This window comes from Osmerus eperlanus, chromosome 24 (assembly GCF_963692335.1).
Source record: "Osmerus eperlanus chromosome 24, fOsmEpe2.1, whole genome shotgun sequence".
In the NCBI taxonomy this organism is placed as follows: domain Eukaryota; kingdom Metazoa; phylum Chordata; class Actinopteri; order Osmeriformes; family Osmeridae; genus Osmerus; species Osmerus eperlanus.
In genome coordinates, this window is record NC_085041.1 from 5,241,922 (window position 1) to 5,259,633 (window position 17,712).

At 48.2% G+C, this 17,712-nt stretch overlaps 1 protein-coding gene across 2 annotated transcripts in view; it reads left to right on the top strand.

Annotated features, from left to right (window-relative positions):
• oca2 (oculocutaneous albinism II) overlaps positions 1-12,391 on the top strand; it is a 52,753-nt gene extending 40,362 nt beyond the window's left edge. For both annotated transcript variants that reach the window (XM_062450963.1, XM_062450964.1), the window contains exon 24: positions 11,250-12,391. In XM_062450963.1, the coding sequence (XP_062306947.1) occupies positions 11,250-11,337 (88 nt within the window). In that variant the 3' untranslated portion in view covers positions 11,338-12,391. The remainder of the gene's footprint in view (positions 1-11,249) is intronic.
• Positions 12,392-17,712: the final 5,321 nt, after the last annotated feature.

A 17,712-nucleotide genomic window follows, 5' to 3' on the forward strand; every position in this document is an offset into this window, starting at 1 on the left:
AATAAATCCTACAACGAAAATGTATTTGTGAGGAATGTTTATTTTAAAGATTGAAAACAGATGCATCATAGACCACTGTAGTATGTGTTGCCCGGGCAACAGAGGCTAATGTCATGATGCTAATGCTTCAGTGAAATAGTAGACTACCGTTTCCAAAAGTAGATGTGGTCCCCTTCCTTAATAATATCAGCTAATATTGTACATTACATTTCATAATTGTGTTTCACATCACAAAGTAAAATGAGTAAATAGTTATCACCCTGGCCTCTTTGCTTGTGGCGTTCCTGCAGCTGCCTTGCAGTAAAGCTATAGTTAGCCTAGCTATCCCCCATGTTAACAGACGTGAAACGAATGTTCTGCTACAGGTAGTCACGTGTGTTTTCGTGAAGTTAGTGACGTAGTGACGTTAGTAACGTCAGTGACTGTGGCTAGCAAATTAGCCACCGTTAGCTTCACTTTTCACCACAAAAACGCAATTTCTACTTAAACCATGCAACGGAACGTAAATAAAAATACAACCAACGCAATCGCTACCAAGACGAACCTTTTGACACCGCCGTTGTGTATTTAGTCCAAATATTGACTGATCCTTAGGGGGGCGAAAATAAACAATAATAAATAAAATAAAAAATAAATATATATGTGAGAGAACAAAGGTTGTGCTCTCGCCGAAGGCTTGAGCACACCCAATAATTCTCTTTTAACCTTTGCAATGTGGGGGGTCTGAGACAGCCCAACGGTTAAAAGAAAATGCTTCACTTTGTTTTTGTAGGCGGTAAAGTTGTCGCAATACGACGGTGGGTCACAATGACTGATGGGTCAGAATGACCCGAAGATAACACAAGGGTTAAGAGCGTTCTAAGAACGCTCTAGAACGCTCCTAAGAAGCTCTTAGCGTTAAGAGCTTCTTAACGAATCTGGGAAACCCGGCCATTATGTGTATGTTTGTGCATGTGAACTTCTTCTTCTTGCCTGAACACCTGAATTGCCCCAGAGTCTTCATCTCCATGTTGTGTTAACCGTTTCCAGTAGCAGAACTTCTTCTTCTTGCCTGAACACCTGAATTGCCCCAGAGTCTTCATCTCCATGTTGTGTTAACCGTTTCCAGTAGCAGAAGCAGGTGGTTCTGATGAAGTTGTGTGTCCGTCTCTCTTCTCCCAGACTTGGATGTGTGCGATGCACCTTTTGTCAATTAAATGTGCCTTGCTGCAGAATGGTAGACAGGAAATGACCCTGTCTCTGGAGAAGCAGTTTCTGGTTGACAGGAAGTGACCCGGTATCTGGAGGGGGGAGAGCCTTGGTTCAGTGCAGTGCTGTACATAGATGTCCATCAAAAGTGTAATAAAAGGCTCACCTCAATTTAAACCGGAGCCCTTCTCTGAGGCATTGTGTGTTTTTGTTGTGCCAACACGTGAACGCGACGCAGAAATCAATTTCACACCTTGGGTTCTAAAAAAGACTCCATAAACAGTATGCCATGTGACGCATGACTGATTGAATTGGTTTCAAGTGACACACTCAAGGAAGTGGGGTTTGAGAGCCCTTTGGTACGTTGAAAAGCTTACATGAATGGTTCAAATGTCCTCTGATTTTCTTTTCAAGCAGGTTGGTGGCGAAGTGTCGCTCGTCATCCGCCCCGGTCCTCGTTCTCGCCTCAAGCTGCCACCTGCTCCATGGCAACCGGCTTTCATTCAGGGAACCTTCTGACTAGATCCCTTCTGATTCCTTCAACGAGACCTAAATGGTCAACGAAGCAGGAGAGGAGCTTGAATGTGGGTTTGATTAGCCCCTGTACACGCTCGCTGTGGGAGGCCACATGGTCCTCCATGAGCATTCTGGGGTTTGGAGGAAACAGGGGGGAAAGCCAGTCATGCTAGCATGCCCTATGTGCTGCCTTCAGAGTAAAGCAGACCTTCATGCCGTATGCACCATGTGTACACCACAGCTAGCTTTGCCAGGAGGACAGACACTGCACGTCTGTGAGGGGCTAGATGCTGCTGGGATCAATGAAGCTAAATGAGAACCAGGGGGGTTCTACAGTCCGAGACCAGGCCAGCCAGACACTCCGTTTATCTCCCATCAGACAGGCAGATAAGATGGGATCCATTCTGGGAAAGTCTTTCCAGAGAGTCGCTTTCCATCTCTCCTTTCCAGTGTAACCAGTTGAGATCCTGTCTCTCTGTGTTTCGTAAAGGCCCCTCATTGTTTTGGCGGGCAGTGCGGTTGTGCAGTACTGCCGGCTGACTTTATGGGAAGCCCCTGCAGCTGTTGTTCACCCTGGGAACTTCAGGTCCAGCGCCACGTGTTCCGCTCAATTCAACATTGAGTTACAGATTCTGCACACATCTTCTCCCTGCCTCCCCCTGCCTCCCCTAGCCTCTCCCTGCCTCCCCTAGCCTCTCCCTGCCTCCCCTAGCCTCTCCCTGCCTCCCCTAGCCTCTCCCTGCCTCCCCTAGCCTCTCCCTGCCTCCCCCTGCCTCCCCTAGCCTCTCCCTGCCTCCCCTAGCCTCTCCCTGCCTCCCCTAGCCTCTCCCTGCCTCCCCTAGCCTCTCCCTGCCTCCCCTAGCCTCTCCCTGCCTCCCCTAGCCTCTCCCTGCCTGCCCTGAGCTGCAGGTAAGGGTCTGGAGCACGTGGAACAGGTGGATGAGCAGAGGGGGAAGGATGCTGTTGGGTGGCTGCGGACAGGAGGGGGGGGGGTGATTGCCTTAAAAGAGGGTTGGCAGAGCCAGGGAAACAAACAGGGAGACAGCAGATGTTTGGGTAATTGCTCATTTATCACTGACCTCCTCTCTCTCTCTCTCTCTCTCTCTCTCTGTCCTCCCGCCTCCCTGCCTCGTCCTCCCAATTACGGCCCGTGGAGCCGGCCGACCCACTGGTCACTGGCAGCCAGACTGACAGGGGGCCTGGACCAGGACCCAGGGCTGTCCAGCAGCACCTGCCTGTTCGCACATCCCCGCCCGTGTGTTCCTTTGTGTACCCCCCCTCCCTTCTCCTCTGTGCAGCTAGCTGTGAGAGCTGCTTGATAGATAGCCTGGCTGGCTGGTGGCGGAGGCGGTAATTGGCTCGCCGTGGTGGGGTGGGGAGGGAGGTGGGAGTGAGGATCTCAGCTGCATAGCTACTGGGGGGGACCGGTCAGGGAGAGAGACAGGGCTGTTTGCAGTCCTCCAGAGGAGGGGTGAAAGACTGCGGCTCTTTCCATACCTCAGTCTGATGAGTCTGTTGGGATGCCAGCTTCCCCCCAGCACGGTGAGGCGTCACTCTGGGTAACGAGTCGTCGTTGTCGTCCCCCCCCCCGAATAGCTCTGCGTTCGCTGGGCAGAGAGTCTCTGATGGTCGCCGGCTGTCGCGGCGGCGGCGTCTCAGCCCTCCCGGGCGAGCGCGCAGCAGGGGATTCTGGGAGCGGACCCAGCACACCCAGAGGACATGCTCATACATCTCTGTCTCCTCGCCCAGCTCTCAGATGTGGGCCTGCACAGAGGTGCTGGGGAGACACTGGGTCAGTCACACATACAGTAACATGGATACACACACACAGACATTTGCATATGTACACGTACACACACACACACAGAGAACCCTAGAAGAGAAGGATGTCACCTAAATGACCTGGCTCTGAGTGCAATTGTTGATGAAGTTCTATTGAGACAGACACACTGTACCTTGTGGCCATAACTCAAAATGAGTGCAGCTTGGCTGTAATGTTTTAACAGTCTTTCGCACCATCATCTCCTCACTATAAATCCTGTGTCTGACTCTCTGGAGCGCGCCGGGCCACAGGAACCTCCATCTGAGGATCGGAAGGAACATTTGAGGACACAAAAGTAATGATGTTGGAAGCCCGAATCGTAAACGTGTCCTTGATGTCTTCCCTGTCGGTGACAAACCGGTTTTATGATGTGTTGCCAATGTCGTTAAACCTGAAGAGATGGGCGTGTGTGGAGGACAGTGGACATGACCTTCCTGTCACATGACCCTCCTGTCACATGACCATCCTGTCAGATCACCCTCCTCAGCACAGTGCAGTCATCAGATCATTGGATGGATAAGAGATGGGTATAGTTCAGTGGTTAGAGCATTTTACTGCAGATCAGAGATTTTTCAACCATCCCCCCTCCCCCGTACATTTTTTTTGTAAAAGTGTCTGCTAAAAGAAGTATTTTTTTCATAAAAAAGACTTATTATGATCAATATCACTTCTTTAAAGTCTATTGGTCAGGAACTCTCTGCTCCGTAAAGACCTGTACTGAACTACTTCTAGGAGTCTTTTATTATATTTTTTACAAAATGTACGAAGGGTTTTACATAGATTACGGCTTCATAAAACACCCACAAAAACTGCATAAAAAAATATATCAAGCTGTGCTTGCGCCAACGGAACCGAGCGCCGAGGGAACCTCCTCGTTATCGTCTCTGTGGCACACAAAGCGTTAAGGCCTGGGAGGAGTCTGCTTTCGCTTAGGCCGGACTCCCGGGGCCTGCCATTTACACAGCATTGTTTACGGCGTAAACAAACAGTCCGCAGACAAAATGCCATTACGAGTTAAAACAGTGTCAACTGATTTGGAACAGAGAAGCCCATGTGCCAGACTTCTCCCCCCGCACTTCCCAACCCCTCGTGACTCCCTCTTCCTCCATCTGTCCAGATTAATATTTGCGTTTCTAGTTCCAGCCCTGTGCGTCTCCAGTGGAGGCCTGGGCCGGGACAATGGCGCTAGGCTCGGGAGATTGAAGGTGCCCTATCTCCGTTTTTGGCAGGAAATCAAACCCAGGGCCCCAAACAGTAATCTCCAACAACAGCGCTGCCGAGGGCCGCTGCAGGACTAAACGCCAGCCTCCCTGCTCTTTCGCCGGTTTGCAGGAACCGCCCTGACTACACGACGTTCCGTGGTGTCTTTAGTCATTTCTCTCCCCCCCCCCCCCCCCCCCACATTCATTTGTCATCTCTCAGCAACCGCATTTCACAGAGCAACAGTGTTTTTCTCGCTGGTCGTCAGGTCCCATTGTAGGGGCTGGCCAGGTATGACGACCGGTAGCGCCACCGCTCTCTCGGGGGGGTCGCCCGCAGGCAGACAACCAGAGTCCGACAAAAGAACCCCTAAAGAGAATAGTAATTGGATCTAAGCTTGGGATCACAGCACGAACAAAAAGATGAGGAGAGGAGTGGAGGGCAGGAGGGGTGTTTACCCAAGGTGAACCTTGCCCCCCCCCCCCCCCCCCGCGTCCTCTGTCATTGTTAGCCCTCACGCTGTGCATTCTGGGTAGGACTGCATGGCTCAGCAGAAAAACACCACCTGTGTAGAGGTTGAACCCTGCCTGGAGCTGCATGATAAGAGCTTAGAGGAACCCTCCGGCAGGTTCGCGTGAGGCGTTCACAAACACAGATGTTCTGCACCGCTCAGTAGAGAATGCACAGTAATACACTGGACACAGTGTTGGGGAACACAATTAGGGCCTTTGCACGATTAGGCACCACAATTGGTCATAGTCTGTAAGTAGTAGGATTTTGGCAGTGATTTCGGATTTGTGAATCAGTCTCATAAATACCTCGACGAGGTTGTTAGGTCAAGCCCTAATATCCAGGAGTGTGATAGGCGGGTCACTTCCTGTCAGGATGAGGGTCAAAGGCCCGCGGGCCTAAATGACTCATCGTTTGGCAGTAATGTCTGCTCATCAACAGAGCACGCTCCTGCAGTGGTCGAGAGACTATCAAAGTGAATGGGAGTGACCCAGTTTCACTATTTGTTTAGTCTCACTGTGTGCATGCTGGCTGGAATCACCTCATCCATCACACAGTTATTAACAGGGGGGGGGGGGGGGTCACATTTGGGTCACCTTGGCACAAGGTTCACATGGTCTGATCTTACCAGGACCCATCTGAGGTACAGCGGCTCTGCGGAGAGCAGGGTGTGTGTGAACTTCCCAGGCTGCAGGATGCATGCATGGGGTGTGGGTGGGGGGGGGGGGGGGGGTGGGAGGGGGCAGGTCAGGCGGTCTACTACAGCTTCCCAGACATAGGCAGGACGAGACGCCCAAATGCATTCTGGGTAGCGTGCGCGTTCCTCTGTGGTGTCTTGGAGAGAGGGACAAGTCGCCCCCCGGGCCTTCTCGTTACAAAGAGTGCTTCTCCATCACTACCTCAAGTGCCTCAAAACAAAGACTGGTTCGAAAATAACAATCCACTTCAGCTTTGCCATCATACACACCTTTCTCTCTCCCCCTGAAGATAAAAGTAAGAGTTGCTGAGTGTTGCAGTGAAGGGAGAGGGGGGGGGGTATCCTTTCATTGAGTCTGCTGAAGTACTCGACAACCATCTTCTCTCCTCTGCACCAAATCAATTTGTTCCTCTTGCCTCCTCACACAAATCAACAGGGAGACTGGAAGCCACAAATAACCTGGGACGGACTCCAGCCAGAGGGGGGTGAGGGAGGGGGGAGGAGGGAGGGGTGAGAGAGGGAGGAGGGGTGAGGGAGGGAGGAGGGGTGAGGGAGGGAGGAGGGAGGGAGAGGGAGGGAGGAGGGAGGGAGGGAGAGGGAGGAGGAGTGATGACTCAGTGAGGGGGTCGAGGAGAACACATGGAGGAGAAGGAGTCGGAGGAAGGAGAAGGAGTGATCGAGGAGGAAGAGAGGAGTGGTAGAGCAGGAAGTGAAGGAGGCGCAGCACTGTGTCTGGGGCAGAGACAGGAGGCGTGGTAGAGCAGGAAGTGAAGGAGGCGCAGCACTGTGTCTGGGGCAGAGACAGGAGGAGTGGTAGAGCAGGAAGTGAAGGAGGCGCAGCACTGTGTCTGGGGCAGAGACAGGAGGAGTGGTAGAGCAGGAAGTGAAGGAGGCGCAGCACTGTGTCTGGGGCAGAGACAGGAGGAGTGGTAGAGCAGGAAGTGAAGGAGGCGCAGCACTGTGTCTGGGGCAGAGACAGGAGGCGTGGTGGTAGATGAGGAGGCGATGAAGAGCCGACAGGCTCTTATCGCCACGGAGACAGTCACCCGTCACATCTTAGTGCAGGAAGACAGTTAAGCCATCGCCTGTTACTGTCTCAAATGATGTACTGTACAATTTTATCTTTGTTGTGTGACTGGTGAATGGTAATCATTTTGACCTTTAAGATTGGAGTCAGTGAAGCACTCAGAATGCCTCGCTGTATTATTATTGAAGTGTCATACAGGTTATATCTGAATCATTGTCCATTACCTCTGCTACTCTTCTAGAATTAGTGGCTGTGACCTTTTCTGAATGCAAATCAAATAGAGGGAATGAATGGGACACACGTGATAACTAGTATGGATACACACAGCCCCCCCCCACAAACACCCACACATGCGCACTCACAATCACAGACTTCCTAACTTTCTGTATACCTTTCTCAGAAGAGGCCATAAACAAGGCTTTCTGAAAAGGTCATCTCTAAATGGGCCTTTAAAAGAGTTCTCTTCCAGACAGCCTTATGTAACAGAGTGAGAGGGGAGGGAGGAGAGGGAGGGAGGAGAGAGAGAGGGGAGGGATGGATGGAGAAAGGAAGGAGAGCATAAAAAAGGTTGGAACTGCGACACTAAATGTAACATAAAAACTAACGGGGAGATTGAGCTGCGTTCGAAAGCGTTGCACAGTGGCGTGGGCGTTTTAAGGAAGTTGTTAAGGTGGTTGACAGAAGGATTGGCAAGGAAACCCACCTACTGTAAGACAAAGAAACATTTGACACCGTGTCTCTCAAATCTATTACTGGAACCAGGATGCTTGCCTCGGACTTTGGATTTAGTTGTGGGTTTTCCTCTTTAAACGACTCCAGACAGTATGTATTTATCATGCTTCATTAGCGGGAGTTCTCTCTCTCTCCCCCCCCCCCCCCCCGTCCTTCTCCCTCCGTCCCCCTCTAGTTTCTCTGGCTCTGAGAGTTGCCCTCTCTCTCTCAGAGAGAAATTGCCAAGAAAGTGCTGGCCCTCCCAGGCGCCATGTGTCCATGCAGGTCCTGGTTGGGGTCCAAATCACCAACCATCTGGAGGTTTAGACATGGCCCCTCAAAAGCATATGACAGCAACAAGATGCTGATCTGACTGATCAGCTGATCTCCCCCACTCGATCATTAATAACTCGGTTTTCATCCTGGAGAATAACATTTGGCCTGCGGTGTCGTGGAATTAGTCTAATTTCATCTCGGTCGACACTGACAGGATTTGAGCTGGCCTTTTCTCCATGCCAGACGGTTTCACACCATCCAGGGCCGAGACCCGGACTTCATACTGCATACCACAGCCATCTCCAACCCCTGTTTTGATTATGTATCTGGGGCAGGTCATTATTTGTATGTTTTGGAGGGGATTCACGGATGTATTTGCACACCTCTGAGGTGTTGGCGGTTTTCATTCTCCCAACATTTCACCTTAGCGAAAGATATCCGCCTCACCCTTCCCCACCTTCGATCCAGAGTACAAAGTCATACGTCCAATTTAATATTCAGCTGTGGTCAGCTGCTGCGCTCCCACAGAGAGAACTAAGGCTTTGGAGAGCAACAGCTGCTTCGAGGACACCTGCTGTCCCAGGTCTGCCAGCAGCACCATGACAGCAGATTGATTCAAATGGCCTGGATTGAATTATCGGCGCTCCTGTCCTGCCAGCCCCGCCAAGCGGCGTGCCCACTCTCCTATTCCCGGTCGCGGGTAACCGGTTGGTGCCGAGAACGACACTCTCGGGAGGATGACAGTGATTCCTGCTTGACACGCCAAACTGTGCCCCTCGCTGAAAATGAACTGTCACTGTGCTGTTAGTCTTGCCGGGCAGGAAAGAGTATCAGCACAGCCCCATTTCTTTTCTTTTTTTTTTGGGGGGGGGGGGGGGCGGTTATTAGGGAGGGTGCAGGGAGATTGGGGGTTGGTATTTGCGAGCCGTGGGAAGGAGAAGAAAATCCTAGCGAATACGTGCGTGACTGAATGGCTGCTTGTGTGCCTCTGTCCCGCTACACAAGTTCTGTTTTCGCGGCTCTCGGAGCTAGCATGCGCTTCTTCTGAATCGGCTGTCGATCATGCGACCCTCTCAACCTCGTTGACCCCCACCCTTTCCCGTGGCGTGAGGGGGCCTGTGTTGCCGTGAGTGACAGGTCTGTTGTTTGAACACGCGGGCGGGTTATTTTGGCCTCCGTTACCTCCGTCTGCTAACGGCAGCCGGTGTGGGTAAGCCTGCTAATCTTCCCCTGGGCCACGCTGCAGTCAGATGACCAGGCTATCTGTCCACCCAGTGTGCTCAGGCCAGGCCGGCAGGCTTTAACAGGTTTACACATGCTCGCTCGCTCTCTGTGTAGACCCACAGCTTTATCCAACACTGCTGTTCACCAGGCAGACTGGGCCATATTATTAGTCCACCATCATCAAACACTGGCTGACACAGATCCACTTTCCTGGGTATAAATCAAATGTGTGCCCTCACCTCAGGGGGATGTGTAGAGGATAGAGGGAAGGGAGAATGGAGGGATGGGACCATGAAGACAAGGAGGGGAGGTAAGGTAAGGGCTGTGAACATGGAGAGGGAGAAGTGAGAAGGAGAGGAGTGGAGGGAGGAGAGTAGAGAGGGAGGAGAGGAGAGTGAGAGGAGAGAGAGAGGAGAGGAGGGAGTAATGAGTTCTCATCTCCTGTGCAGCTGAGACCAGACAGACATGTGACCCAAAGTCGTCTGAGAGAGGAAGCGATGGCAGCTAGTCATGGGAGCCCGTTGATTCATAGACGCTTTCTAATAGGCAGCCGGCTAAGAGTGACTCATTAAATGTAATTAGAGGTAGTCAGAGACTTGACCTACTGGAGAATCTCTTCATGTGTAATTGCTTCAACAAAATAAATGTGCAGTGTGGGGTTTTTTTTGTACTCCTGCTTGAGTTTTGTCCAAGCTCTCTGAGGTAAAGAACTTAACCAGACCAAAATGTACCAAACAGGTACAACTCCACAGTTTGGTTTAAACAAAAGTCATTTTTTTTGTCAGGTAGGGTTTGTTGCTAGGACGCAATGCGACACAACGTTGGATATCCTGTCAGCTGTAGGAGGTGGGGTCAGGACACGGCTGATGCATGCTGGGGCAGGGATTAGCATTAGCATGCTCCACAGCTGTAATTAGACTGGTAATGCCAGTTTTCCAGATGGGTGTTGTACAAGCAAACAGATAAAGGACATCCCATGGGCCACGCTCACGAGGAAAGCTGCTTAGACACAGGAAACAGGAAGTCTGCTTCCTGCTTTAATACTGTTTGAATGGCCTGGCCAGCGGCATTCAGGGTAGCCTGGGGCTAAGACACTTGCGCAGTGTGTCTTCAATTCATGTTCTTTTTTTCTATGTTGAGTTTTTAGGACAAATTATTGTTATTGATTTAGTCTTGTTGTTTTTTTAGGGTAATTCCACAGAGAGAAGTGTATTTTTAATGTCCTGTTAATAAAAAAATAAAAAAAGAGAATATAGAAATTAGGGGTGGGGGAAAAAAATCTATTCATATATGAATCGCGATTCAGTCTTCTAGCGATTCACATTGATTCACATATTAAAAAAAAAAAAAATTATGTAAGCATATATTGAATCTTGAAATTGAAACCCCAAGAATCGAATCTTGAGGTACCAAAATATTCCCACCCCTAATAGACGGTAAGCTGTACATTTCTGTTCAATATTTAACCGTGTTGCAGAAATAAATACGTCTATATATACTACATCTACACCAAACTATCAAACTAAATTTCAATCTCCAGAAGAAAATGAGACAGGAAATGAAAAGGAACATCATTTTTTTTTTTTTTTACTACAATCCGTGTGCCATGCCTGTACCACTACAAGTACACAGGTCTTGAGCATCATTGGTACATGAAAATGTGTAAAATCCCAGGTAATGGTGCCTGTGTTAGCCGGCAGAGTAGATGGGGTTGTCAGACACAATGACTGGAGTGAGACCAGTGGACAAAGATTACCCCCTGCCCAGCTCATATACACCAACTGACCCATTTACACCAAAGGGAGCTATTCACACCAATTGGTAGAGCCCTATCTGCACCTCCACAGTGCAGTACAAGTCATCTGACTACACCTAATGGCCAATTTTCTGATAGTGGTCCTTTGATGACATGGAAACGGAGAGACTTTATATAGAAGGCAGCATGCTACGGGGTAGTCTTAAAGCTTTCTCTCTTCTGCTCTCCTCTCGTCTGCTCTCTCCCATTCTATATTTCTTCTCTCTCTCTCTTTCTCTCAGTCTGTTCTGACAGTGTTATGCTTTTGTGTTTCTGTTTCCAGGCTAGGATTTCCCATGATGCTCATGACCTGCACCATAGGGATGTGCTACCTGCTGGCCACACACATTGGACTGGGCTGGAACCTCTAAATCACACCTGCAGGCCAAAACCAAAAAGACTATGTTTGGGTGCTAGGCCAACTCCTGTGTGTGTGCGTGTGTGTGAGGGACTGTGTTTCAGTTGAGTGATGAAGTGATTTGCAGTTGCTGCTCCTGTGGGAAGTGGCCGTAATCCTGAGTGGAGGTCACAGGTCTGCTGCTGCATCCCAGCGGGAGGTCAAACTCTCCAAAGTGGAGGAACCATCCCCTTCACCATCTACTCCAGGAGCCTGACGTCCGTCAACAGAACTCTCCACTGGTGCTACTTCCTGTTCCTGCTTCCAAGACTGAAAACTGCCGGTTAAAACTGACTTTCTGTTATGACTGACCACTTCCTGTTATGACAAACTACATCCTGTTATGACTGACCGCAGAGAGAACTGGGGGGGGTGATTATTATTTTGGAGATTCCTAAAGTCTGTTTACATAATTCATCACATCTAAATAATCATAACTTCAAAACTGTTCACAACAACCATCGAACTTGTGTTTTTAACACTGAAGAACATGATTAGTCTGCCATTAGAATACCATCTGCATATAATAAAAGCTTCATTACTGAGTGAATTATGACATGCAGATGCCCTGATATCTAACAAAAGGGATTTTACTACAGCATGTGGAGCCTAATAAGTATTTATTGTTTGCCAGTTACCCCAATTAGCTGTCAATCAAATGAGAAAATATTAAACTCTGATTGATGTGAATAGAAATCTATATGAACAAATTTTTTAAAATGATATGTACTGTATATTATCTTATCTAAACATATTTAAGTTAAATGATTTAACGTCCTTAGTCTCATTATGTAGCCTGCTAACTGTTTAACAACATAATAAGATGGTGTCTGTACCTTGAATGACCTACAGTACATTGCACAGACTCCGTAAGTATAGTAAGTGACCATAGCGTAGTATAACACTATAATCTAATGTTGCCTTCTCATTTTATAAATAACTTGGTTTCAGTTCACAAAGAAAGCTGCCTCTGTGTCCACAGTGATAGCTATGTAACAGCGATGATCAACACGAAACAATAAAGACTTCATCACACTGTTGGATGTTAGTTTTCTGATTTGATCTAGTTCTTTGGTCTGGTGATTCATTTTCAGGTCAGGCTTACTTCACTATGTTGTGTCGTTAGCTTTTATGATAGTTCTACAGAGCAATCTATCAAACCACCATCTTCTCTATCAAAACAGGACAAAAGCAGCATTACTGTTGACTTCTGTCTGTGTACACAAACTGACGAGATTGGGACCAGTATTTGATACGGCAACAGCAACCCATTTCACAATATCTACCCAACCCTACTTTGCAAACAATACAACCGAGGGGGGGCAAATGGGTCTAATTGATTGCTAGAAAAGATTTGTGTGTTCCAATCGAAGTCGCAAAGGATTGCTTTGTGATCAATTAGACGCTGTGCCGCAAGTGTTTGGATTCTGTTACGTGATCACTCATTAAGTCCTCAGGGAGCGGTACTGGTAGAGGTTTCGATGGGTGTACTGTAGGAAGACAGATCTTTATCCAGGCCCGAGAGGGCTGGTTTCTGGAGCGCTGAGTGGAGGAGAGGGTCTGGGTTCTGGATAGTTCTGTTCCTCTCCGGTGCCCGCGGTACCCTGCAGGGGCTCAGCATATCCAACAGGAACTAAACTTTGCCTAGTCATCGCTTTCCCCCCCCCCCCCCTTCTTTTCCTTTCTCACAGCCTGCTTAGAACAAGGCCACGTTTCCCCAGATCTTATTATCCAGTGAAGTTGTGGTTCAGTCTGCTCTCGCCTGCTGCTCTGTGGCGCCGTGCTGCCCGGAGGGCCGGGGGCGAAACACTCCTCTCTGTGGTGGCGCTGGTGGTGTTGCGGTAGCTGTCAGGTTCCTTTAGGAGGTTCCTGCTAATGCAGGCCTGCGCCCAACAGATCCTCGCAAGCCACGACTGTAAAACAGACAAGGTCCTGTTTGGCCGCCCGGCCCCCGAGAGTCGTGACCGATTACAGAGGACGCAAACAAGGTGCATCGGTTTCATGCTCTGTCACAGTCCCCCGCAGTCCACAGAGGTGGAGCTGCACCTATGGCAGGAGAACCTGGACCAGCTGAGAGAGTTAGGCCTACAGTTTGTTGCTGTAAGCCTGTATTCTGCTGTGTGTAGCTGGGGAAACTCCCCATTCTGCTACATAGCACATTTCAAAGTGTTATTTAACACCGGGGGTCAAATGTATTATTAAACTGTAAATCAGTAGAATTATGCATACAAAGAAAACTGGTGTCGCCATATCACACGAACTCACAACGTAGCGTACACATGGTTTCTAACGCAGAGGTTCGCAGATTCTTACGCCAAGCTTTTCATAAGTGTAGAAACACCCGTACGCATGTTTCGTACTTCCTGAACGCAGCAAATACGTCCCGCCACTCTTTATTAAGATTAAGAAGTATACTTAATGGCCATATCCTCAAAAAATTAAAATAAAAGCTGTTCCACCCACATCTGAAAACAAACCTACTCCCCTGTACAGTACACTCATTAGTTCACTGTCCGATCACTGTTGACATTTACATTTAGTCATTTAGCAGACGCTCTTATCCAGAGCGACTTACAGTAAGTACAGGGACATTCCCCCGAGGGAAGTAGGGTGAAGTGCCTTGCCCAAGGACACAACGTCAGTTGGCATGACCGGGAATCGAACTGGCAACCTTCGGATTACTAGCCCGACTCCCTCACCGCTCAGCCAACTGACTCCCTTGTTGACGTTATGCAATTCCTTCTGTTCGCGCCTGGTCTTTCAATGCTCAGAAACAACATGCAAATTGCATTCAAGGACCCAGGAAATGTTCCCTCTGCTAGTTCTGATTAACGTTTGTTTCTTGCTAAGTGGCTGTTATTGTGGCCCTCCATCAACCTGCGTCTCGTGTGTTTATCTCGCTACCCTGAAGGAGGGGGTCATCTCGGTCTCTGCCTCATGTGAATTTAGCCTCTCCCGCTGACAAATATCCTCATGGTTCTTCCTGAGGCTAGATACCGGCCCAACTAACAATAGACTCTCCTGCAGGCTACACCGACGAGACTCTTATTTTTAAAACACAACCGATTAAGCTAGCCTGCAAGGGCTAGCGTTGTCTTCAAAAGGTAAAGCCTATGTGACTCGCGGGGAGATGAAACAACAGTTTTATTAGTCTGACAGATTGTGACTGAGGGGACGGAAGTTAAGACAAACAAGTGTTACTACTGGAGCTGGAATCAACAGGAAAATATTGTTCTGGAGTTTTACTAGACTAGGCCATGTCTGCTGTTCTATGTTCTACCCCCCCCCCCCCCCCCCTCCTCCCACGCACCAGTAATGCCTCTTCATTAAAAGGGGATTAAATGCATCCTGCCCTCTGTAATTGGGAAGAGGAGTCCAGAGCTTAAATGGATTCACTACAAAGGCGAGTACATAAACCCGCTTTTCCGTTTGCGAGACAAAGTAGTATGGTCTTTCTGTGTTCATCCTTCCTCTCCCACCCACTGACCCAGCTTTCTGAAATCAATCGGGAGGTGTATTTCATTATTAGAACTTTTCTTGACCGCTGAACATTCCAGCCGGCCTCCATAACGCCGCCCCATGGAATGCGGAGAGAGCTAGGTGAGCTTTATCTGCATGCATGCTGAACTGATTGTATCCATGGCTACAGCAACAGCGTGTCAGGTGCTGGCTGATGTTGCTGAGGGGAGGCTGAGGGGAGGGGAAACACAGACCATCTCTGAGGCTGAAATTCAGGATACTTGAGCGGGGTCCCATTTAATGATATACATTATTCTAAGACCAGAATACTGTGTTCATAATAGATTTTTTTTTTTTTACCACCCCCTCAACCCTTTCCTTTTTGGCCCGGTCTGTTTTAACAAACAACCCAATAAATTGATAGAACGACACGTGACCGAACGACCACGACGAATCTGAGACGCACAGTGATACTAGTAATCTATTTCCAATTAAATCTTGTTTTGATTCTTTGTGAGTCGAGCCTTGGAAGCTGAATCAGCCTCCTCTGCTGAGACAGACGGAGGCAGGACTTGTCGGGGGGGGGGGGGGGGGGGGGGTCTCCCCACACAGCCTCTTGTAACACTGACATTTACCATTTGGCAAAGAACGACAGTGTCACTCATGCAAAAAGACGGTCTTATACGTTTTTTTTGTCAGTCTGCCATACCGGGGTACAAGAAATATGATGAATAAGACAAAGCTTCTGTCTGGCTAAGGAGCTTGGCTGTGATCTTGCATCATGGTTGCCTTTTAGAGATTAGCCTGATTTTGATTTAAGTCTTCACCATATTTTGGGGTTTTCTATTGGGACAAAGTCCACCCCTCCCCTCCCCCCCAAAAAATAAAGAAATGTTGAAATAATGCTTTCCGTACTGTAGATTATTCATAGGATAATAGAGTTTTTTGTTTATAAATAGTCAAAAAGCTTCATTTTATACAGTGCTGACAGGAACAAGACAGTTGGCCTGTCTGACGTTCACCTGAACCATTCAAATGTGTTCTGCATAATATCTTATGATGGATCTCCCCTCCCCTACTTTCCATTAAAACATGTTAGATGGCTAGATGCTACTGTGGTTTGTGGCTTACAAAATGAAAGTTTAATTAACTTGTATCTTAGAATCACCTAGCCTCTCTTCTCAGAAGTGCCAGCCAGCTACCACCCATCCAGGTGAATGAGCATATAATCCCCCTGGGACGTTATTCCCACAAATCAAATATTAACCACATTCCCTTAAAAGGCAAGGGTAGGGGCTTCAAACTGCCATTGCAATCGCCAAAAACAAGATGTCAGGAATTTTTCATGGCTTATGCCCTTGGCTAAAAACAAACAAACAAAAACAACAACAACTAAGAGGTCAGTTTAGGATGTCTCTGGGTTTGTATTATTAGAGATTTTTAAAAATAAATAAGACAATTATCTTTGACTTGTTACCGAAGTGTTCCCTTCAAAGATCAGCAGTATTACTCTTGATGTTAGTCTGAAGCTTTTGTATGAAACCTCCCTCATTCGCTGAACATGTTTCAACCCCACAGAGGAGAGGCTCAGTAAAGAACATGAGAGGTTCCTGGACTAGAGAACGCAGCAGGGATCTCTGGAAGCTGCTTTTTATGGACTCAACATGAACATGGCTGGCATGGCACACCGCCACTACGCTGGATTTCTGTTGACTCAAATCACACGTTTTGAAGTCCTAAAAGGCCACTGATGTTTTGTAGGTTGTACGCAGACAAAAGAAAGGTATGAAAGGTGTGCCAACAAACAATACAACAAAAATATTATAAAACTACTGATAATGATGAAATGGTTTCCACACAATATGTCCATGACAACATACAAGCTGCCCTGTAGGAGCCTTAGAGTCTGTGATCCACATGAAACACAGGAAGGAGGAAGTGATACCGAATCTGACAGTCTGAATCTGTCCCACAACAGATACATGCTCAATTCATGAACCAGTTAGGGTTCAGGACCCAGGTCCCACATCATTACACCTTATTAAATGATTGGATCAGAGATGCCGTGTCCCCCAGGTTGGCGTCCCGAGGAGGGGGGTAAACCTTGCCGCTTGCCCGTGGCACCAAATGTGCTAGGACCGCCACGGTCTACTGTAGTGTTGAAACCCCTGGATCGTCGACAGAGTGCTTTCTACCGGGACATCAACCCCTTCTCAGCATGAAAGGCGCTACTTATGCTACTGTACGCCCCTGCACGGCGCAGGTGACTGGTAATAATTACATGTCACAGTCTATCAATCAAAACAAACCCATCAAGTCTTTCTCATTCTGTTCTCCAGGTAACGGATAAGACATTGTAAAGGGCAAGAGCTACAGCGTCTCAAACGTGTTAGAAGTTTGGATCGGACGTGATCTAAAGACTCTTTGTCGCACTTTCCTTTCACAATAAGAGTGCATTTGCATACGAGAACGAGAAAAACACGTCGCGCCCACAAAGGCTCATTGTTTATGAACATGTACAAGATGATTGCATAAATGAGAAATGAGACTGGTGTAGCCTGGCCTTAATTGGATTTCCTATCAAGAGATCGCATACACAAAGACGTAGGCTATATAGTGCGAGGGTTGAATCTGTGATTTTGCTTTGAGCTCTGAGTCATTGTCCACCCTTCGTTGCTTTTCTCTAGTAAACTTAAACACAATTGAGTCTGTCTAAAGTGAAGTGGAGCGTTTTTTCCCCAGCTATCAGGAGTGGATGATATTTTGTGGGTGACCGCGTAAAACAGGCGAGACACTCTTGGGGAGATTGCTGAAATGACTCGGCCAATAAATATCACTGAAAGTAGCGTAGTCTTTGTAGTACAACTACAACTAATGGATCTGTGCAATA